This window comes from Ricinus communis, chromosome 10 (genome assembly GCF_019578655.1).
Source record: "Ricinus communis isolate WT05 ecotype wild-type chromosome 10, ASM1957865v1, whole genome shotgun sequence".
Taxonomy (NCBI): Eukaryota; Viridiplantae; Streptophyta; class Magnoliopsida; order Malpighiales; family Euphorbiaceae; genus Ricinus; species Ricinus communis.
In genome coordinates this window covers 18,941,073-18,966,099 of record NC_063265.1, presented here as the reverse complement: position 1 = coordinate 18,966,099, position 25,027 = coordinate 18,941,073, and the positions used below count along the sequence as shown (strand labels likewise).

Sequence of the window (25,027 nt, the reverse complement as noted above, 5' to 3'; positions counted from 1 at the left end):
GTAGGGTCAAAATAGTAATCTTGATGGTTGAGCGATGAGCGGCATTCGGAGAAATTTTGAAATTTGAAACCAATACCTAACAAAACTACGTGACACGTGGTACATGCGTTGGAAAATTTGAGGGTAAAATACCGCCCGAATTTTCATTTTGAAAACTTGCCCAATTTTTGCAACTCCCAGAAGCTCTCCTTCTTCATTTTGATCGAAATTTGTCTGCAGTTGAATCACAAAAGCAACAAGAATTTCCCAACATTATTTCATTTCAAAGGTAAAGGTAAAGAATGACTCTTGCTCTTTTGTTTCTTGTTCATTCACTCTTATCTTTTCATTTCAAGATTATAATATATTTTCTTTTTAATAATCCAGTTAAAATAAATAATGCCGGAAGCAAGAGACAGATTGTCAAGACCTATTGACATTGCTACAGTATTCTCTCGTAGAAGGTCAGGTTTGATTGGCGTTTACCAAGATCAACCAGATCTTGAAACTGCCTTGTTTGGATCTCCAATAACCAGTCGGCTAGACACAGCGACTCGAACCGGAACAGTTGGTTTGAGTCCTCGCGGTCGTGGTAGGGGCAGTTTTGGTACTCCAAGAAACCAGACTCTGCGTGGAAGGCATCCGTACGTTACAATTGGCAGGGAGAATACACCGGTAACTGGCAGGCGTGGAAATGGAAATAGAAGCGTGTTACCTTCTTGGTACCCTAGAACACCTCTGCGTGATATCACTGCTATTGTTAGGGTAAAATCGATTTTTTTCCTTGTACAACTGTTCTGATATACTTAAAATTAAAGTCTTCTTTGGTACTCCTTTTTATATATGTCTTTATCTTGATTATGTCTATAGCATACTTTGGTGAAGTGTTTGTTTTGAGTTTAGATAAATTATTTGTTTTTTATTTTATTTTAAATATACTTTAGGTTGTTAAAATTAATTATCTCTATTGTGGGGTTTAAGATTGTTGATGAACTTCAGTTTCTGATGTTGTTTATCGCATGAACTCATCCTTAGATTAGTGATTTTCAATTGACCTTTTCTTGTTTTGAAATTGGAATTCACTTATTTTCATTTTTTAAATGCTTCTTTCGTGATTGATTTGCCTTCTTGATTGGCTGTTTTTCTTTATTTTAGAGTTTAAAATTGTCGATTAACTTATTGCATGCACTGATATAGAAACTCATTTGATGATATCTATTAAAGACTGAGTTGTTTGTGTAGAAATTTAATTAATCCATTGTGGTTTTGCTTCTTAACCCTGTTTTAGTCTAATTATGAACTAATGAAAATTTGTGAATCAGGTATGCTTTTATTGGTGCGAGTATTTGGTCTTGGAAATTGTATTCTGATTTGACAGAAACTCGATTGGAAAAGTGTAATTTTGATTAGCTTTGTTGTTTGATAAATTCTATAATTGACAAATCTTTGTAAAAACTGTGTTTAATTTCCATTCCCATCTGTAATATTCCAAAATAAAAACTTTTAAGCAGAATTATTTTTTTGATTCACGAGCAGCAAAAGTAGATCAAACTTTTATATACTTCCTTGTTGCTTGTATATGCTTGTTTGAATTGTTGCAAGATATTCTTCTGAATATAACTTTTATACCGTAAATCAAGTCTAATATTTTGGTATTCTAGAAATTTGATGTATTCATGGCAATATGTTGACCACCTTTTACCTCATCTTGTAGTTCTGTTCTGAGAGTGTCATTAAATTGCCATTTGGCTTTCCTTTGATGCGTATCCCTCTGTTTTATTTTCTTATACCATCTTCAAGATTTTGCTTCTCTCAACCTTTTTTCTTTTTTCTTTTTCCTGCTATTTTAGAAAACGCTTGATCTTTTGTTCATTTTTGTAGTATTGGGACCATTGTTTTAGATATGTCCATTAGCTTGATGCAGTAACTCGGTTGAAAACTTAGTTTTCAAGTGTAACCATGAGCTGATTCTGTTCTGCTAATTTCTCTTAATCTTATTAAGCACATGTCGAACTGGTCCAGTGGTCTGCATGTGTCTCTGAGTTCAAGCTATATAGGTGGTGTGTTTGCTTTGCTTGAAATTTCAAGTCAGGGGCTCAACTTATAATGAACACCAACTCTGTCAATAACTTGGTTCACGACGCCTGCTTGATACCTTTGCTTTGGCTGATTTTCCAAGTTCTCGACTTTGAGAGAATTTTTTATTTAGCGTCTTGTTTCAGTAGGTGCAAAACTGGAATTTTCCAGATTGTGTTTTTATGAAACTGAATCTTTAAGGGGGCAACTCTACTCCTTTAACTAGTAATTTTACTGTGGAGTAACTTGTTGACCAGGCAATTGAAAGGAGAAGAGAACTTTTGGGAGAAGGCAGGGCCCAAGAAATTGAGAGCCCAGTACCTCACGCTTATGAGGTTCCTGACTCTTCTGAACCATCTGCAGTTGCTCATCTCGAGCACAGTAACAGTATGATGTCTCCAATTCCAAGTCTCCAAGTCAAGCGCTGTCCTCCTACTGTAGGAAAAGTGTCAAAAATTCTGCTGGACATTACAAACAAAGCGTCTGATGATTCAGAGTTTCTAACACCTCAGAAGAAGCTGTTGAACTCCATTGACACAGTTGAGAAAGAGGTGATGGAGGAATTGAGGAAACTGAAGAGGACTGCAAGTGCTAAGAAAGCAGAACGGGAGAAAAAAGTCCGGACTCTTATGTCACTGAGGTAATTGGTCATCTTCTGATGATTGTTCTAATTTCTACAGCTTAAAATAGGAGGGGCACAACCAGTGGAATAGGAAGGCAGGACCCTTAATGACATACCTGTGCAGCGAGAATGATCATCTACTGGTGATATCCTTGTGCTTTTGAGATTATCATCTTCTGATGATATATTTTGAGGAGTTCAGATTTATCATCTTCTGATGATATACTTTGAGGAGTCATGAACTCGAATTAGAAGATGGCTGTTAATTTTTTGATTTTGACAGGGTTGCTTTTCACTTCTTGCTGAAACCCATGGTGTATTGTAGGATGATTAGCAGTTTTCTAGTAACAACCATAGCTGAAGGTCTGTTAGGGTAAGGAACTCTTATCACTGTCTCCTTCATTCTCTTGAAGGGTTGGGTAAACTTGTTCATTCTTTTGAAGGGGTGTAGGGTAAGCACTTTTTTTTTATCCTTCTGTCTGATGTACATAAAGGCTAAGACTGCTTTGAGTTTATCTGGATATGTACTGTTACCTCTCAAGAATGACTAGTGGTTTTCTAGTAACAACTTTTGCTGAATGTCCTTTAGTGTAAGCAATCCTTATTAGTGTTTCCTTCATTCTCTTTAACAGTTAAACTTGTTTCCTTTAAACTTAGACAGATAACAGTCTGAAAAACCAGGACCCAAAGGGCTAATAAATCTAAAAGATCGGGCTCAAACCCTAAATAACAATCGGCTGCATGGCCACAAATAAGTAAAACATGCAAATTGGTCCCTGGCTAAGAAAATTATTATCAATTGGATGGCCAGCAACTTCTCTTTCCTCTCACACACATCTATCGATTGATAAAATTTCCAGAAAACTCCAGTGGGTTTGAGGAGCAAACGATGTTGCACTACTAAAACTGTAACAAGCCATTACATCAATTTAATTTTTTTTTTAAATTTTATTTATATTATTATACTAATAAAATATTTATTTAATAATAATATTTTTAAATTAATACTATTAATAAATTATTTTTAAAGTATTTATTTATTAACTCTAATATTATATAAATTAATACTATCAACGTAATTGATATTAATAATTGTTTTTTAAAATTAGAATTATTATATAATTAAAAATTAATTTATTAGTGAGTATAAAATTTAAAAATATTATTTTTTAATATCATTATCTAATTAGAAAATTAATTTATTAATTAATATAATATTAAAATATTATTAATATGTTATCTTTTAGAATAATTATTATCTATTTAGAAAACTAATTTATTAATAACATGTTATTTTCTAGAATTAGAATAAGTACTTAATTAAGAATATAACTTATTAATTAATAAGTTAATAGAAAAAACTATAAAATTACACATAAATTTGAATCCTGTAAACTTGAATCCCATGTGTAAAAAATAATATAAATATAAAAATAAAAATTTTATATATTAAATATTAGACACATGTGTTAAGAAAAATTTAGATCTAAAAAATAGAAAATATATATATATAAAAGTATTATAATAAAACAACCTCAAAAGAAATTCTCTGGCATAAGACAAATATAATCTTATATCAAAGTGTAGAGATACATCTTTTACACTAACATCGTACTTCTCCTCTACCAATACTTTTTAACTTGGTACGGCATAAGTCAAAGACGTACTACAAAAACAAATTAACCAATATTTTTTCAAACCATGATTTTCAGTGGGGTAATAAGATATTCTATTAGCTGCTTTAGTTATTACAATTAGAAAGTAGAAACTATAAAAAAAAATGAGCTCTTTAAAAGTTGTTCAATCTATTTAAAATTATTAAACCGTGAGACTTATTAGGGTTGGAATAAATAAATTACATTTTATGTGATTTAGATATGAGTGATTAGAGAAATACTGAATTATAACCTAAGACATCCCATCCCAATAATGCAAAAGGACCACACATCGAAAGTCTTTTGTTGCTTATTAGGTTATTGTACGTCATTTTTATTCGTCTTTTCTCGTCTTTTTTTTTATTAATAATTATATATAATAATAAAAATGTTTAGCAAATTCAAAATTTCTTTTTAATTGGAGGGTTAACTAGAATGAATGTAATTGAATTGTAATCCTAGTTCACTAACATTTCAATGCAAATGTTACTTTCTGTATCAGCTGCTACAAAGGGGTCTCTTTCTTTCTCTCAGTAATTTGTCACTTGCTCTTTCAGTTCATGACTTTTGAGTAAATGGGTTCTCACAAATGGGACTTCTGCAACTGTTGAGACCTTCTGATACTTATTGATACCCTTTAAGATCCATAATTAGCCATTTGTGCAGTATAAAAGTACTCGCGTTAGTAAAATCGCCATTTATTTTCAGCTAATTATATCATAGTCTTGTGTCCTAAATCACGATCTTGTCAATTCACAAGTTCGAAATCATACACAAGGACCACCCCTAACAACTAGCATGTGGTCCTTTGATATTATTGAAGATTGTATGTGAATAATTTGAAAGATATCAACAAACAGTAATATATTAAAATTTGCGATTACAATCACTGAGATGATCTCAATTAAATCCCTCATATTATATGAACATTTAGTGGTGTTTGTTTCCATGATTACGACCCACAAAAGAGATACCATTTTCAATAATTGTATTAAAGAAGAACGTCATGATCTTGTCTTTTTTTATGGAGCCTAACTCAGGTTTCCAATAATCTAAGCTTTTAGTATAAAACACATAGATGCACATAATTTTATATATAAAATAACATAAACAAAATGCTGAAATTTAATAAGACAAGTATGAGCCTTTCTAAATTGTATTTAAATAATTTTTATGCTAAGAATTGATAAGCATAATTTCTTAAGTTGATTGGGTAATTATAATTAAGAGCATCCTTAAGTCATACTGCTTCTCTATTATAGTAATGTTCTTAAGTTATATACTTCTTTTCTATTATTAAAGTATATGAAACATTAAGTTTTTAAGAGACTTCATAATTCATCGTCCTTTTCTAAAACGACTTAAGAGCCATATTCTCTTTTTTTTTTTGAATTTAAAGAAAGAAAAATTGACTCTTAAATAGCTTTTAAATATTTTATATTATTTTTTTTATTTTTTTCTTTAAAAGTCATATTCTCTCTTTTTATTCTTTTTATTTTATTAATAAAAAATTAACTAAAAAATAAAATAAAAAAATATTATTGGAATACATATACATTCTAAGATAAATTAAAAGAAAGAGTTAATTATTTATAATTTAATAAAAAGATATATAAAAAGAAAGTACTATTAAAATGCTTTACGATGATTGAACAATTGATTTAGTCCATAAAATATAATACTCTAAGTTTATCTAAACTAGTTGTCTATCCGTGTGTTATACGACTATTATTATTATTTTGATTATAAAATTAAATTTGTAGATACAATTTAATTAATTGTTCAATATTTAATATTGGTTTATAATAATTTTAAAAATAATAGCAAACTAACTCTTTTTAGATTTTTCTAAATTTTATTTATATTATTATACTAATAAAATATTTATTTAATAATATTATTTTTAAATTAATACTATTAATAAATTATTTTTAAAGTATTTATTTATTAACTCTAATATTATATAAATTAATACTATCAACGTAATTGATATTATTAATTATTTTTTAAAATTAGAATTATTATGTAATTAAAAATTAATTTATTAGTGAGTATAAAATTTAAAAATATTATTTTTTAGCATCATTATCTAATTAGAAAATTAATTTATTAATTAATATAATATTAAAATATTATTAATATGTTATCTTTTAGAATAATTATTATCTATTTAGAAAACTAATTTATTAATAACATGTTATTTTCTAGAATTAGAATAAGTACTTAATTAAGAATATAACTTATTAATTAATAAGTTAATAGAAAAAACTATAAAATTACACATAAATTTAAATCGTATAAACTTGAATCTTATGTGTAAAAAATAATATAAATATGAAAATAAAAATTTTATATATTAAATATTAGACTGTTAAGAAAAATTTAGATCTAAGAAATAGAAAATATATATATATATATATTTGCGATTTCTTAATGCTTTGGCACTTATCACGTGAAAACATCAATTCTACATTAACAAGAGTTGTCTATTTTAAATTTATGTATTATAATGATGTAATCATTACTTTGTCTAAGGTATTGCTGATATGTACTATAATCATTTAGCCCTAGTAGATAATTAATTGAATAAATCATTTTTTTTAAATAAATATAAGGTATTACGTCATACCTAATAGAACTAATTATATATAACACATAATAACATTATATATTAAAAATAAAATTTCATATTAATTGAATTATTTATTATCATTAATAGCTTATAATTAAAATTAAGTAATAAAAATATTATATTTAAGAAATAATATCATAATACCAATATACAATTGATAGAGTAAAATCTATCTAAAATATTCTCATAAGTTAGAATATAATCTTAGATTGAATATTGGTAAATTACTATACTCAAATACTGATTGGTTAAAAGGAGGCTAATTTGAAACAAAAAAAAAAAAAAGAAAAAAGAAAAAAAAATCACACACAAACAATAAGAGCAAGTAAGCCTGAGCACTCTATATAATCAGGCTAAGGCAACACTAATCTCTGACAAGCCTAAAACTCAAGAAATTAAAGCCTTCTCTCAAATTTTCCATGGCCCTAAGTGAAATGTCGTATTACCTTCTGTTCCTTATTTGGTTCATCACTGCCCTTCTAGTCCACTATTTCATCAAACATGCATTCTTCAAACCTCCTACCAAACTCCACACTCCACCTAGCCCACCAGCTCTACCTCTTATCGGCCACCTCCATCTAATCGGCTCAGTCCTACCCAGTTCTTTCCAAGCACTAGCTCGTCGCTACGGTCCACTCATGCAAATCCGTTTAGGGGCATCAACATGTGTTGTTGCCTCCAGTGCTGCTGTAGCCAAAGAAATTTTCAAAACCCAAGATCTCAATTTCTCTTCCAGACCTGAATTTGGCTCCTCTGAATACTTCATCTATAGAGGATCAAGATTTGTCACTGCTCAATACGGTGATTATTGGAGGTTCATGAAGAAGCTATGCATGACAAGGCTACTTGCTGTTCCTCAACTTGACAAATTTTCTGATATCCGTGATCAGGAAAAGATCAAGCTTGTCGAATCGGTGATGAGATGTGCTACAGAGGGAAAAATATGTGATTTGACCAGTGAATTTACTACTTTAACAAACAATACTATTTGTAGGATGGCAATGAGCACAAGGTGTTCAGGTAGTGATAATGATGCTGAAGAGATTAAGGGGTTGGTTAAAACTTGTTTAGAGCTTGCAGGGAAGTTAAGCTTAGGTGATGTTTTAGGTCCTTTCAAGATTTTTGATTTCTCTGGAACTGGGAAGAAGCTAGTTGGGGCATTGAAGAAGTATGATAGACTAGTAGAGAGGATAATTAAGGAACATGAAGAGAAGGTTTTGAAAGGTCTTGTTGGGGACAGAAAGGATTTAATGGATATATTGTTGGAGATATATAATGACCCAACTGCTGAAATTAGATTGTCTAAAAATGACATCAAGTCTTTCTTGCTTGTAAGTTCTTTTCTCTTCAACTTCTACATGCATACATATTAAGCAACCAATTTTTTAGGTGAATGGGCGATTAGCAAATTAACAAATCATTTTAATTTGAGCCTAGCAATTTGCATGACTTAAATTAAGTTTATCTCATAAACTCTTTTATGTTCTCTTATCTACTCGATATCTATAATTCATACATCCTTCAACAGGTACACACTAACAATATATGCAGAAATCTATCCTATTATGATTGTGACTGCATATATGCATTAATTGTGGCCTCATACCACTAATTGAAGTTTTAAAATTGATGGAAACAAAGGAAAAAGGGAAGAATTCCCTGACCTATTAATCAGATTATACAGAGGAAGATTAATTTTATCTCCCACTTATATTGTTTCTTTAAGTAGCTTTGCTCATAGACTCTATGTGGTCAGGACATATTCTTTGCAGGCACAGACACATCGTCAGCAGCCATGCAATGGGCCATGGGGGAGCTTATAAACAGTCCAAGAGCATTCAAGATACTAAGAGATGAGATCAATACAGTAGTGGGATCGAACAGGCTAGTCAAAGAATCAGACGTCCCAAATCTTCCATACCTAAGAGCAGTCGTAAGAGAAACTCTAAGGCTTCATCCATCAGCACCATTGATCATTAGAGAATGTGGAGAAGACTGCAAGGTAAACGGATCAATTATTAAGAATAAAACAAGAGTTCTTGTCAATGTTTTTGCAGTTATGAGGGACGAAGATTCTTGGACTAACCCAGATGAGTTCTTGCCTGAAAGATTTATGGAAAGTTCTGAAGAGAAAATTGGTGAGCATCAAATGGAATTTAAAGGTCAGAATTTTCGTTACCTTCCATTTGGAAGTGGAAGAAGAGGATGTCCTGGTGCATCACTTGCCATGCTGGTTATGCATGCAGCTGTTGGAGCATTGGTTCAGTGCTTCGATTGGAAAGTTAAGGATGGTGATAGAGCTGATTTGAGCTTAGGGTCTGGATTTGCTGCAGAAATGGCTACCCCTCTTGTTTGTTACCCTATTAAACATATGAATCCATTTTAAGAACTATACATCATTAAAGTTTCAACAATAAGCAAGGCCTTGTTTCTATGGGGGGGCACTACTTGTTTAAAGTGTGTTACAATGTCAACTACTAGGATTAGCTTGAGATGTTAAACTTCAAGTGGTAATGCTCTTCACTTATGTTAAGATAAGAAATAAGGAATTGTATGTTTCGAAGTTCTTTGGCTTATGCTTTGATTATGTTAAGAAAAGAATTATGACAAATATTGTCAATATTAGAATTGGCTTGTTCGCCTTTTGAATTCTGTGTTTTCAAGTTGAGTTTATCAATTTTTCTTAATGTTAATCCTGGTTTCAGATAATAGTTCAAATCATCTAATATTTGATCTATAACAGCTAAATAACATTCTTAGCAGACCATTCATGCTTATGACTTAATGAACCAAAAAGGAAGTTAGCTTTCAGGTTACTAAAAAAGAAAAAGTTTAATTATTTAATGAAATAGATGTTTAATATGTTTACTAAAATGAAAATTATCTATATGAAATAATTGGAGTTATTTGTGTAGTTGGCAACCAAAAATATAAAAAAAAGACAAAAAAAAAGAAGCCATAAATTTTGGATTAGACACTATTTGTACCCAGAGTTTGTTCCAATATAAAATTACAAAATAAAAAGATAAAAAAAATATATTTCTTAAATATTAGTGGATAATTAATATAATATGAAAAAATACATGATTAAATAGTAATTATTTCAATTAATAATTTAATATTATATGTTGACTTTTAAACTTATTATAAAATATTTAAACTCATTTAAAATTAATTTTTTTAATAAATTAAAATAAAATTTTAATTTTAGCACAAATTAAATTTAATGTTTAACATAAATAATTCTAATTTAATAGAAAATTAACAATCATATTTTAATCTTGTAGTTCTAGTGGCAATCACGAGGGGGATGAATTGGTTAGAATAAAAACCAAAAATAAAAAACTCAAACAAGTGAGGAATGGAGCATAAACACATAACACAAAAATTTTATAATGGTTCGGCCAACTCTTGCATATATCCACTCCTCAAGGATCCTCTTGAGACTTCCACTATCAAATAAAGGTACAACCTAATTATATTTGAGTTCTTTTTCATAAGGCTAAAAATAAACCTAAGTGTTTGCTTAAGTCTCACACTCTAACATAGTTTTTTTTGGTAAGCTTACACTCTAACCCAATCTAAGATTCTCAATCTTATTACGAGAGCAATTAGTCCCTTACCTAAGTGCTCAACCTAACCCTTTTGAGCTTTGAATGCAGAAATCAATTATTCAACTATCTAAAGATCAACTAATTTTATTTTTTCGTATTTGTCTAAGAATTTAATGAAGAAGTAAAGGTTTGTTGAGAGATATTACAATAGGAGGCTCAAGTAAATGCTCTTTCAAATCCTAAAATTATTAAAATGATGTTTTATAGTTCTAGAGAAAACAAAGACATTACACCCTCATTAAATACAAATATAATTGTTTCAATAACCTAGATAAATGTAGATTCATGGCTGTGAAGAAAGGTTCATGGCTTGGAAGACATTTTTCATAGTTGAAATTTTTTCTTCATGGCTGGAAACATTGGCTATGAAGGCTACTAGACTTGTAAGAAAACAAATTCTTTACGGGTGTGAACCTTTGTTCACGGCTGGGAACATTGGCTATGAAGGCCACTAGACTTGTAAGAAAACAAATTCTTTACAGGTGTGAACCTTTGTTCACGGCTAGGAAGCTGTTTTTCATGGCCGGAAAGATTATTTCATGGTTGTGAAGGGTTGCATTCATGGCTGAGAATGTTGCCTTGAATGCTTCTATGACATCTTAAAAACTAAAGCTTGAAACATTTTTTACGGGTGTGACTTAACGTTCACGGGCATGAACATAGATCTTCATGGCTGGAAAGGCTCCTTATGAACCCTTTTGTCCTTTTTTTATTTGGTCTTTTAATTGTTCATAGTTGGAAATTTCAATTCACGGCTAGAAAAGTCATATTTACGGGCGTAAAGAATCCTTCATGGGCATGAATCTACCCTGATTTAGAAGGATAAAATTTTTTGACTTTTCTTTCCTAGCACATAAACACTTGATCAAAATGTTAGATAATCTTAATTATTTGCGACCATCAAAATAGTATTAATAACTTTTAGAGTTCAACAAATCTAATAAAATAATTAGGATACCAATTAATTTCACAAAAGAAATGATGAAGTTGACAAATTCATAATCAATGAAGAAGATTGTGATCTTATAGCTTAAATATGAAGCTTTGTACTCAACAACTCGAACGAGGTTAATATAAATTGATATTTCACTTTACAATTTAATTTTAATGTCTAACAAAATAATAAAATTCTAACTTTTATTTTATTTAATAATTTAAAATCAAAATATATAGTAATTTAATAATATTTTTCTAAAAAATAAGTACTTTTAACACATTTAATTTTTTAGAGTAAATTGTACTAAAAATAAAAATAAAAATAAGAATTAATTTATATTGAAAATATGATATTTTAATAAAAAAAGTTTTGAATGAATTTAGTGCTTAATAATAAGTTAAAAGATTAAATTATAAATTTAAATTACCAGTTTAGTTTTTTAACAATATTGACTTTCTACTGGAAAGTAATTATTAGTATATAAAAAAAATCTAACTTATGAATTTGACCGAAGTTCACGCTCAAATAATTAACCCTGAATAAGAAAGTACATCAGAAAGAGAGTCTATCATAAGTCCCAACAGCTTTTCCATCGTAAAAAGATAGTCATTTTTTCTTTGTTTACTTACCTCAAATTATAGTCTATTATTTTACTATTATTCAAATGTTTAATGGTCAATAATGTTTTTCATTTCTTAAGATTACAACAATCACATAAATTAAACTTTTAACTTTTTTCAAAATTATAAATTTTTTTATTGAATAAATTGATTCCTATGTAATATTATTAGATTTTTTTTTTTACATCTCACTAATTAGAAATTATATATAAATAATGAATGAGTTGATAAGTCGAGCAAAATTCATATAAATAGTTGATATTATCTAATAAGGGTTTTTTAATAAAATATAGTAAGTATTTGTGGTATTAATATAAATAAACTAATTTCTAATTTATATATAAATTTAAAGTGGATGACTTTCTGAGATGAAGAAAGTATTGTATTTAAATTATTATAAAATTAAGAGTGTGTTTAATTCGGTTGATCAATGCAGCTGGTAATTAATAACTGGTAACTGATAGTTAATAGCTATAGCTGGTAACTGTTAGCTAATAAATTAAACAATTAGTAAAATTTTATTAGCATTTGTTGTTAGTATATTAAATAATTATTAAATATATATATTATTTAATTATTTTATTTTTAATGATACAAATTTATAAAAATAGTTTACAATAATTAGAAATATTATAATTAATTTTATTTAATTTAATTATATATTTAATTAAAAATATTATAATAGTTATATTAAAAGTAGGAATTAAAACTTAAATTTCACTAACAAAAATTTCTAATTTCAAATACTATAATTGTAAATGCCATAATTATTTAATTATTAAGTATTATTTTAAAATAATAATTATTTATTATAAATAATAAAAAAATAATTATATGAGATTAATTTAAATAAATTATTATAAATAAATTTTTATAAAAATAATATTATTCAAATAAATAAAATATTAAATTAGCTACCAACTATAAAATAAAACTAATACAATCAATAATTGATACTAAATCAGTTATTAAAAATATACGATCAATTTTGAGTCTTTTAAGTTATTAAAATTTATTACAGTTCCATCACTATAGGAAAAGTAATTGATAGACACAAGGGACAAATTGTACTTGTCGCATAAAAAAATTCATTTATGGACGCATAATTTTGGCCTCCTAAGAATTTATTTTCTCAATGGAGAAAATATTTGAGTAATAATAATAAATTATAATTTTTATTAATCCGATGATTAAACGTTTATTATTCCATAAAAACCTCATTATCTTTTTCCAGTGGTTTGAACTTAAGATTTACCTTTAAGTTATAATAGGAAATTGAAATAATAGGTATGAAGTTAAGGGGAAAACTTCTATATACGTTGAAACTATTGGAGGCAAGATTATAAGTAAATAATCAAATACTGCCTCTAACTTATACCTTGGAGCCAAATGAGTCTAATTTCGATTATTTTGGTAAATAGACTCTTAATTTCTATTTAAAGACTAAATAAATTTAAAATTTGACTAAAACTGATGAAATTGAAAGAACTAGTGCTGATGGTGTTTTGACAAAGTTAATGGTAGTAGTGAAATAGGACAATAATTGTTAATTTTAATTTTTCTTAATAAAATAGAAAAGGATTTGAAATATATAGAAATTAAAAAGTATAATTTTAATATTAAAAATTAATATTTTTCTGAATTTTATTTTATTTAATTAATTTAAACATTCATAATTTTCTTAAAATTTAGATTAATTCGGTCCTTAAATAGAACTTTTGAACTTATTTGTTAAAATAGTTGAAATTGAATTTATTTATTACAGAATTGCAAAATCAGAGGGGTATTTGACCCTTTATTCTTCCGTTTTTTTCTTTCTACTAATGGAACCTTTATGCATATATACGGTTTGTAGATATGAATTTGATGAAGATCAAGAAATGCACGACCAACTATTAAGGTATTGAGAAGCAATTAGTGGATAAAGAGCTTGCGAGATTTTTGTAATACCTGGAATTCTTATATATTTAATAATGAGTTTCTATTTAAGTTAATTTTAGCTTTATTTTTATTTGGTTTAATTTGAAATGATTTAATGGAAATTTTAATATTAGTCAATTGAATGAGTTATTTTTCTATACCCAATTAGTTTGAAATTTTAAGATATTAATTAAGTAAATTATTTGAGAAATGATTATATTTTTTGTTATTCTAATTTTTCCCCAATGTATAAGTAATATATATAAATAAAATTATATATTGAAAAATTATGGAAGAAATTGTGAAGGATGTTTTTATAAAAGAATTTTGAAAAAATTGGTATTTTAATTAACTAGTGGTATTAAAATTTAAGTTGGAAAATAATTATTAAATTGATTATTTAATTTAATTGTGTGTAGGACTTAATTGGAAAATTATTTTTAGATGAGGATTAAAAGTATAATTTCATTAATATGGGGTTTTAATGGAAATTTGTATGTTTGGTATTTTTATAAATAATTGTGTCGGCAGGGGTATTTTTGTAATTATGTATTTTCAATAATTCTAATTTGGCCCAAATTAAATAGTTAGGGGCTTAATTGAAAGGCTAAAGGAAAGTTTAGGGGTTAAATTAGAATTTTGCTGGATGAAATTACAAGTAATTAAGAAAGTTGAGGAACCAAATTGTAAAAAAAAAAGGTTGGGGGCCTAAATTCGATATGGAGAAGACGAAAAGAGAAGAGAGTCTAGGAGAGAGGGAAGAAGAAGAGGGACCAGGAGCCATGGCGGCCTCAGCGTGTTTAGGGGGGGGGGAAGAGCGAAGAGGCAAGGCGTGTTCGGCTTCGGGTGGCCATCGGCTCCTCTCGGCGAAGGCTCTCTTTCGGCAGCAGCGATGACGCCTGTGGTGGCCGGAATTGAGAGATCGGGCAAAGTGAAGTTTGGGGGGTAGCCGATGTTTTTGGGTTTTTATGGCAAGCTCCAGGGAGCTATGGATGATCGGAGGACATATCCCGACTCTCCTCAGCTCAAGCTTCACAATGGCACCGGTGTCGTGGCGATCGGACTTAGTTTGCAAATCGACGATCGAGATCGTCCGTAAATCTCTCCGAATGATCGGGTGTCAGATCGGAAAATCGGAAGCGGGGATCGTTATCAGCGCGTCGTTGTGAGTCCGATGGTGTGTTTGGATGCGAGTTGACCGGCGATCGAGCCCTTTCTCTGGCCCGTTGATCTTGGAAATTCTTTGATTTAAAATTTTACTTATTATTTTGTGTTGAGTATTTAATATTTGTGAGTCAAAAATAATTGTCTGTCAGTTTGCCTGCCTCGTATTTTGTGTTGTGTAGCGGAGTCGGGAAATAGTGAAGTTTAGGGACCTGCATTGTTTGAATTGTTGAATATTTGAAGTGTTTTTCTGGCAGGTCCTGGATCCGTTTTTACAGGGGGTAATGTCCGTGTTGTAGGGGAGGTTATGCCGGATTTTCGGTAGAATTCTCCCGAGTCGAGATTCTTAGACAGTCAGTCCTAGGAGTTTAGACCTAGGATTAATGATCAATTATTTCAGCGATTTGATAAATTGTTTTCCGTGACTAGACAGTCCGTTTGTTCGACTCGGTCCAATCGAGGCACCGGAGCAGAGTTAGGAGGTCGCCAAATCTGTGAGTTAAAGTCATATATCGCTTATGCAAGTGTCATGCATAAAATTTGATTTGCTACTGTGATTATTCATTTGCAATTTCAATTTTCATTTAATTATTATTATTATTTGCATGATGCTTTTAATTACCATTTAAATATGTTTTTCCTTTATTACCAATTTTAATATTGCATGATGACTCAGGATGGGACGACAGTAGAACATAGAAGTAGGATGAGTGTTCCAGTATAAATATGAGAGAGATGAGATGGAGAAAGGATAAATAGGTAAAGTTTTAAGAAAGAAAGATTAGGACCTGCCCTGGTCGAGCATCGCTCTTTGGGCTTAGTTGAGTGTGGTTACCGGAGTAAAGGTCCCTGGTCGAGCTTTGCTCTCTGGGCGCGGCTTATTTGGATACTTAAGTGACCAGACTCGAGGTAAGGTCCCTAGTCGAGCTTTGCTTCAAAGGCTCGAGTTAAGTGGTGGACTAGAGGTAAGGTCCCTGATCTAGTTTGCTCTCTGGGCGCCAGTCCTGTTGGAATGAGAGGTTTGAGATGTTAGAGTTGAGGTTAGTCGAGACATAAGTGTTGAAATAAATCGAGATGTTAGAGTTGGGATTAGGGTTCTACTGAAGTACTCCGTCCCGTTGCATATGGAATTATTTTTGTATAAGCATGGCATGACACGTATGGTTTGCATGACTTATTAATTATTTTTAAAATTAAATAATGTGATAATGAGATATTTGAAACTGTTTTAGATATATGATTTTAACTCACTCTCGAGACTGACAGTCTCCATTTACTGTTTTTCAAATTCGTAACTGTAAGTCTTCCCGCGACTCTTACTCAGTAACCCGACTTCTTCATCATCGGGTGGTGTTTGATTTGGTATGTCAAATTGTAAAAATCTTAGATTCTCCGTAGTAGTAATAGTAGGGATATCAATGGTAATTTTCTGTAGTTTTGGGTCTCGCCTTATTCTTCGAGCAGACCGATTTAATTGTGTAAAATTTAATGTTGCTGTAAATTGTGGTATTAATAATAGTAAAATTTGAGTTGAGGTTGGTTTGATTTAATGAGTGTCAGGCTTACTACGGGATTCGGTAGCCTTACGTCTATCCATTTACTAATGCCGGTCACAGACCTATGGATGGGGTCGTGACAATTTTTACATGGTTACAATTTCAAGGGTCAATATCATAAGCAAAAATGGGTTCAAGAAGCTTTCAGAAAACGTTTTGTTTTCTTTAGAAATGAGAGAGACCCATTTAAGAAAAAATTATTTAGCATTGCCACTTCAACTTACAAACACATAGGCACTGTCCACATAAACACAACTGGCATGTTTATGTCCTCTCAAGCACTGTCCACATAAACACAACTGGCACGTTTATGTCCTCTCAAGCACTGTCCACATAAACATGCCAATTAGTAAGAGTTGGATTAGAATTAATACAAACTCGAAAAGTTTATTTACCAAATTGGTAGATGGTAACATTTATCCATAAGGTTAAACTTTAATCCCTTTTTGAACAATGGTGAATCTATTATCCTGCTAAGTAAAAAGTCTGACATCCGAATTATAGAGGGAGGCAAATAGGTAGTCATGTTTTTATGAAGTGCTGATAAGGATGATTTTATTGTCTCTATTTTTTGCTCTAATCACTAACACAAACTGGCAATAAATAATGTTTCCTAAAACTTTGGTTGTCGGTCCAATAAGATGCAATGATTCAAATCTAACCTATAATTAACATTCAGCAAATCATATCATATAGCAACTGGAGTATTGAAACATAATAAATCAACCAATAACATCTATCTGTTACCCGCAACTCCTGGTACTAGGACTCTTGGGAACTTGCAAGTCAATATAGCTTCATCTGAAATAATATCAACGGACACACAAACCTAAATTTGACTTTTCAAGTCTTACTCCCAACTCCATGCATGCATCTCATTAGGTATTGGGCACATGCGGTGTAAGACTTTAATGTTTCTCCCCGGCTAATTCATTATCTAGGAATAAATAAATAAAAATGATACATCTTATACTTTCAATGAGATATTTAGAATTAATAAATATGTATGAATTATTTATTAATTGATTATATAAATAAAAAAATATATAGACTAAATAAGATTTTTTAAAATTTAATAGCCGTGAATTTTATAATAAAATAAATTATTTTTTATATTTGTGATAAAAACAAAAATTTATTTAGCATGAAAGAAAAAAATTTAACCTCAAAATCTATTTTTTTAAAGAGTAAATATTATATCTAGGAATTTGCTAAGGGGATGAAAATCTTAAGCTAGAAATTCCTAGTACATCTTAACTTTCACATGCATGCATGGTACTTTATAATGTTAATTAGTCCAAAGTTTCTGAAGTCACATGCATGGTAATTTCCAAACATATGTTATGCGAATGTATCTTCCAAAGAATTTCTCTTTTCTCTTGCAAGCCTAATCTGTAACAGAAAACCTTCCTTTCGATTAACTATACGACTTCCATTGCCATGGCAGCTACTAGTGATGACTCCATTTCTGATTGCTGCCTCTTGTTCTTGTTGTCTCTGATTTCCATATTTGTAGTGCGTAATCTCATCAGAACTTACATAAAACCTAGCACCGCAATCCGATGCCCACCTAGTCCACCGGCTCTACCTATCATCGGCCACCTTCATCTAGTTGGCGCTCCATTCCCACTATCCTTTCAGACCCTAGCTCGCCGCTATGGAAACCTAATGCAACTACGCTTAGTTTCCTCAACCTTCGTTGTTGCTTCAAGTGCTGCCATAGCTAATGAGATCTTCAAAACCCATGATCTAAATTTTGCCTCTAGATTTGAAATGGGTCCAACAGAATACAATATATATAGAGGAACAGGGTTTATCGTCAGTCCATACGGTGCATATTGGCGGTTCATGAGAAAGCTGTGCATGACAGAGCTCTTTGGAGGTTCACAATTTGATCGGTTCAACCATATTCAGGAGAAGGAGGTTAGAAATCTCTTAAAATTGCTCACCAAGTTAGCGAGAGAAGGAGAGCCATGCGACTTGAATGTGGAGTTGGAAACCTTAACAAACAATTTGATATGCAAGATGGCACTGAGCAAGAGATTCTCCAACAATGATACTGAAGCTAAGAAGATGAGGAAGTTGGTGTCCGATATTATGGATACGGGAGCCAAGCTAGGTGTTAGTGAAGTGTTTGGACTTCTCAAGAAGATTGATTTACTTGGACATGGAAAAAAGCTTGAAGAGGCACTTTGGAGATATGATGGAGTAATGGAGCAGATCATGAAGGATTATGAAGAAAATTTGGTGAATGGTGGAGAAAATAAAGAGAAAGATGTGATGGATATTTTGTTGCAGATTTACAGGAACCCAAATGCTGAAGTGAAGTTAACAAGAATTCAGATCAAGCATTTCATTCTAGTAAGTACATCCATTTTAATTCTTTTATTATGGAGCAAAAGATTAGCCCTGTTATATAAGAATCTCACTATTTGTCTTCACTTGTGAGACCTGCAAAATTGATAATCCTTCGTGGGACCCTCCGATGACTGAATAGATCGTCTCTGTGTACAGAAAATTGAACAAAACTAGAGAGAGACGAGGAAAGATTGGTTGCTAGAATACAATTTATCTCATGTCTAAGATCTTCTATAGCTACGTTCCCCACTATTTAATACTAATTTTAATTTGGTCAAATAATAATCTTTAATTTTAATAATCAAATATTAATATTTATAGCTCCCTAATTATCTATAGAACACATTGATTATAGGAGCTGTTTATGGCAAGTATTGACACAGAATCAGCAGCAATACAATGGACAATGGCAGAGCTAATCAACCGTCCCAAGGTTCTCAACAGGCTAAGGGAAGAAATTGACTCAGTTGTGAGTTCCAGCAGGCTAGTCAAAGAATCGGACATCCCAGATCTTCCTTACCTGCAAGCCATTGTTAAAGAATCTCTAAGACTGCACCCTCCATCAGCTATGATAAGCAGAGAATGCACCCACGATTGCAAGATCGATGGATTTGATATAAAAGCCAAGACTAGAATGCTGATCAATACCTATGCTATAATGCGTGATCCAGACATGTGGCCTGATCCCGACGAGTACATGCCAGAGAGGTTTCTGATCAACGCCACTGGCAAGTTTGATCGACATCAGATGGAAATGAAAAGGCGCGAATGCAGCTACCTTCCATTCGGAGGTGGAAGGAGAGCATGCATTGGTTTTGCACATGCTTATACCCTGATGCACACCACAATTGCAGTTTTGGTGCAATGCTTTGATTGGAAAGTTAAAGATGGGGAAAAGATTGATATAAATGTCTCCAATGGATTCTCAGGAACTATGGCACCTCCTCTACTGTGTTATCCTATAACACATTTCAATCCATTTTAGATATAGATACCTGTTGTTCTTATATGACTCCATAATTAAGAACACAGCATCTATAGAAACATTTCTTAGTGGTCTATATATATATATATATATGTATCATGTATTGTTATTCAGAATTCTACTTCTTATTGCACATTGACATGGCACAACTATACACAAGTGTATTTCTCCTCGTATACCTTTCAGCTTAATTATGAGAACATTTGTGTGCAATGAATCTAAGCAATTTGAAACCTTAGCCACTTTATGATATCACTAGCAATATAGTTGTATTAATGTATTGATAAGTTTATGATACAAATATTTAGTTTGAAATATCTTATTTTAATAAAAAAAATCTTATTTAGTTATTATTTTATTTTAATAGCATTTAATATTATCATTTTATTTATATAATTTTAAAAGTTAATAGTTATAAAATATAATTAGAAAATTTATAATAGATATATAATAAATTAGTGTCATTATGTAATCACTGATTTTTATTATATTTAGTTACCATTTTATTTTAATAAGCATTAGTAATATCATTTTATTTACTTGTACCAATGCACAATTACGAATAATCTTATGATTTAACTTTTTAATTTAAATTATTTTATTTTAATTATAAATATATTATATTATAAGAAAATAATTGAATTTAGCTATATTTTATTTTAATAAATATTTAATATTATCAGTTTATTTTAATAATTTTAAAATTTAATGGTCCTAAAAGAATAATAAAACAATAATAAAATAATAATATTATATATATATATATAGTAAATTAGTGATATTATATAATCACTAATTTTTTAATTATATTTAGCTGTCATTTTATTTTAATAAGCACTTTATTATAACATTTTATTTGATTAGTATTTAATATTAGAATACATTTAATATTATTATTTTATTTGATTAGTATTTAATGTTATAGTAAATTATTATATAACCACATTAAAGCCACATATATAATTTTTTTATTAAAATTTGACATGATATGGCTTTATGAAATGTTACTAATTAAAGTTTTATGGAATAATTCGGCATTCTTTATATATATTATTTATTATTTATTTGATTATTATTTAATATTAGAATACATTTAATATTATCATTTTATTTGATTAGTATTTAATGTTATAATAAATTATTATATAACTACATCAAGCCACCTATTTTTGTTATTAAAATTTTACATGATGTGGCTTTTTAAAATATTACCAAGTGTAACCTCATATATATATATATATATATATATATATATATATATATATATGCCAAGTAGAGTTTATTTTATTAAGCACTTAATTATATCATTTTATTTTATTAGTATTTAATATTAGAATGCATTTAATATTATCATTTTAAATAATAATAAATAATCGATATATAGTAAATTAGTAATATTATGTAATTACTAATTTTTAATTATAGTTAGATATCATTTTATTTTAATAAGTACTTAATTATATTATATTATTTTATTAGTATTTAATATTAGAATGCATTTAATATTGTCATTTTAAATAATAAAAAATAATATATATATAGTAAATTAGTTGTGTTATATAATAACTTTTTTATTATACTTAATTATCATTTTATTTTAATAAGTATTTAATTACACCATTTTATCTTATTAGTATTTAATATTAAAATAAATTAATATTATCATTTTATTGATTGATATTTAATATCATATATATTATAATAAATTATTATATAACCACATCAAAGGCACATATACTTTTTATTGAAATTTTACATGGTGTAGCTTTATAAAATTTTATATATATATATATATATATATATATATATATATATATATATATATATATTATAGATTATTTTTAGCAAAAAAAAGATTCTTTAATCTTACTTTATTTGGAAGAAAGAATAATAAATTAAGATTTTAGACGATATAAATCTTTTTTTATATTATATTTAGTTAAAATCCATTAACAAATTTATTTATTTGCGAAGAAGATATAATAAAAAAATAAAATAAGAATAATAACTATTGCTGAAATATTTTAGTGTCATGAAACACATTAATTTATTAAAATGAAATTTATTTAAAATTTTTATCTATCATGTTAAAATTTAGTTTAGGTATAAATAATTCAACACAAATTAAAACTCAAACAAAGAGAATAATTTAAGTACAGCTTGTCATATAGGATTTTTAATGACATTTGTCATTTTTTTATAATATTAATTAATTAAAACATTTCATCATTTTTTGTTCCATCTGCTGTGGCATCTATCATTCTTTTAAAATTATTCTTTGATTTTAAATATTAAAAGATAATTTTTTAAAAATAGTGGATACTACATCAGGTGGATAAAAGGCGGGATAAAAAACGATGAACTGTGTAACATTACTCTTAATAAAAAGTAATTCCTTTCTCCTTTAATTTATAATTGTAATAGTAACAACTTTTTAAATCTTAATGTTTATATATATGATTTTTGTTATTTTATTTTTATATGATATTTCTTACTATATTATAAAATTTTGATTTAAATTTGATTATCTATTTGATATATATATATATATATATATATATATATATATATATATATATAATTTTTTATTTACTTATCTAAATTTATTAATAAATTTTGTGTTTTTTATAGTTCAATTACTTTTACTCATTTTAATTTAAAAATTACATTCATTTTTACGTTTATTTTTTCTTTTTAGTGATTTATTTTTTTTATTAATTGTAGAAAAAAGTCTAAATACTATATAATTTTAAAATATTTTATGATTTCTACCTAGAAATGCTTAAAGAAAAAAAATAGAAATATACTTTTTAATAAGAATGTATTGAAGACATTTAACTTTTTCTTAAATCACATTAACTTTTTTTCTTTTTTTCTTTGTGCTTTAGTACTTCAATTTTATTTTCTATTTTAATTTTATTTTATATTACTGAAATTTAATTAATAATGAACAATCACTTGTATTTGTACATACATATTTTATATTGTCATAAAATTAGAGTTTAAATATTAGTTTTTTTTTAATATTTTATAGATTCTCACATTATCTATTTAGTTTTCAATATTCATATCAAAGACTTATATATCGGGTAAATGGAACCGGAATGGTCAAAACAAATTGGAATCGATTCAAAATCAGAAGCTCGTCAAGATCAGATTCCCCTTAGCTAGAATCAGAACTATTAGTTCCAATTTCAACTCGTGTAAAGGATGCAATTTAATTAAATATTTTACTTTCTAAAATCAAGCTAAAACTGAAGTCAGTTGGCTCTATTATCACTAGGGCTGAGCATGGGATTCAGAGATCCTGAACTATACCGAAAATATCCATAACTAAAAATATCTGTTGACCATTTGACTTTCTCCGAACCGAACTATACCAAAAAATATTTTTAGTACGGTTCTAGATCTCATTAGTTCTCCATACCAAGAACCATACCAAACCCTTCCGTATTGTCCCAAACTGAAGAACCGAAACTAGAACCGATTTAGAATTTTATTTGTTTATATATATGATTATTTTTATAATAGATAAGTTTAAATCTTAAGCTCAAACTTAAAATCAAATATAAAAAACCTTATCAAATATAAATTTAACAATTCTATTCTAATAAAATTTAAGCTTATTGGCCCAAATATAAAATAGAAGCACTAAGTTTTATATTTTATTACAATATTAATTGTTCACTGTGTAATACTGAGAATTTTTTTCTTTAATAATAGTAATATTAATAATAATTAATAAATTAGTTTTTATTTAAATTAATTTTAGCTTTATTTTTTTAATCCGGTTTAATTGGAATGATTTAGATACAATTTTGAATTTTAATATTGGACTAATAAAGGAGTCATTTTTCTATATCCTATTAGTTTGATTTTTTTTAAAAATTAATTAAGTAAATTATTTGAGAAATAATTTTATTTTGGTTATTCAAATTTTTTTCCAAATATATATTTATATTAATAAAATTATATATTGGAAAATTTTGGAAGAAATTGTAAAGGATGTTTTTTATAAAAGAATTTGGAGAAATTGGTATTTTAATTAACTAATGGTATTAAATTTTAAGTTGAAAAATATTTAACAAATTGGTTATTTAGTTTAATTGTGCGTTAGGACTTAATTGGAGAATTATTTTGGAATAAGGAATAAAAGTATAATTTTATTAATGGGATTTTAATAGAAATTTGTAAGTTTGGTATTTTTTTTATAAATAAATATGTCGGTCAGGGGTATATATGTAATTATGTATTTTCAATAAGTCTAATTTGGCCCAAATTAATTAGTTAAGGGCTTAATTGAAAGGATAAAGGAAAGTTTAGGGGTTAAATTGGAATTCTGCAGGATGAAATTGTAAGTAATTAAGAAAGTTGAGGGACTAAATTGTAATAAGAAAAAGTTCAGGGGTCAAATGTCGATATTGAAATGAGAGGAATCGGGGAAGAAGAGAAAGGAAGGAAAGAGATGTCGGGGAGAGAGAAAGTGGCGGGGGAAAGAGGAGATCGATGCTGCTGCTACGGCAGACAAAGCAGGTTTGCAAGCGAGGAATTCGTCGAAGCTTTGGGCCGGCCATTTCCAACCTTTCCTACCAATCTTGGTGGTGATCGGCTTCACTCGAAGAGAGCTTCCTTTTGGCAGCACCGGTGTCGGTTTTGGTGGCCGGAGGAGAGAGTTCCGGAGAAGTGGTGGCAGTCGTGTTTTCTGGCTTTTCCGTAGAGCTCCGGCGGAAGATGGACGATCGGAGGACGTATCCCGACTCTCCTAAGCTCAAGCTTCGCAATGGCATCGGTTTCGTGGCGATCGGACTCCGTTTGCGTATTGACGACCGAGATCGTTCGCAAATCTCTCGGGATGATCGGGTGTCAGATCGGAAAATCAGAAGCGGAGATTGTCATCAGCGCGTCGTTT

General features: G+C 29.0%; 3 protein-coding genes across 3 annotated transcripts; all 3 read left to right on the top strand.

The window, feature by feature from the left end:
- The first annotated feature begins 111 nt into the window (after nt 1-111).
- On the top strand, nt 112-3,256 carry LOC8277512 (protein POLYCHOME). Its single transcript, XM_002532357.4, has 3 exons — nt 112-268; nt 367-744; nt 2,313-3,256. Exons 2-3 carry the CDS (start codon nt 379-381, stop codon nt 2,697-2,699), a joined length of 753 nt encoding a protein of 250 aa, XP_002532403.1. The 5' UTR covers nt 112-268; nt 367-378; the 3' UTR covers nt 2,700-3,256.
- A 3,978-nt stretch (nt 3,257-7,234) lies between these two features.
- Nucleotides 7,235-9,613, top strand: LOC8277511 (3,9-dihydroxypterocarpan 6A-monooxygenase). Its single transcript, XM_002532356.4, has 2 exons — nt 7,235-8,295; nt 8,721-9,613. Exons 1-2 carry the CDS (start codon nt 7,384-7,386, stop codon nt 9,348-9,350), a joined length of 1,542 nt encoding a protein of 513 aa, XP_002532402.2. The 5' UTR covers nt 7,235-7,383; the 3' UTR covers nt 9,351-9,613.
- An 8,493-nt stretch (nt 9,614-18,106) lies between these two features.
- LOC8277510 (3,9-dihydroxypterocarpan 6A-monooxygenase) lies at nt 18,107-20,344 on the top strand. Its single transcript, XM_002532355.4, has 2 exons — nt 18,107-19,136; nt 19,489-20,344. The coding sequence occupies exons 1-2, from the start codon at nt 18,216-18,218 to the stop codon at nt 20,116-20,118; spliced, it is 1,551 nt and encodes a 516-aa protein (XP_002532401.1). The 5' UTR covers nt 18,107-18,215; the 3' UTR covers nt 20,119-20,344.
- The last annotated feature ends 4,683 nt before the right edge of the window (nt 20,345-25,027 follow it).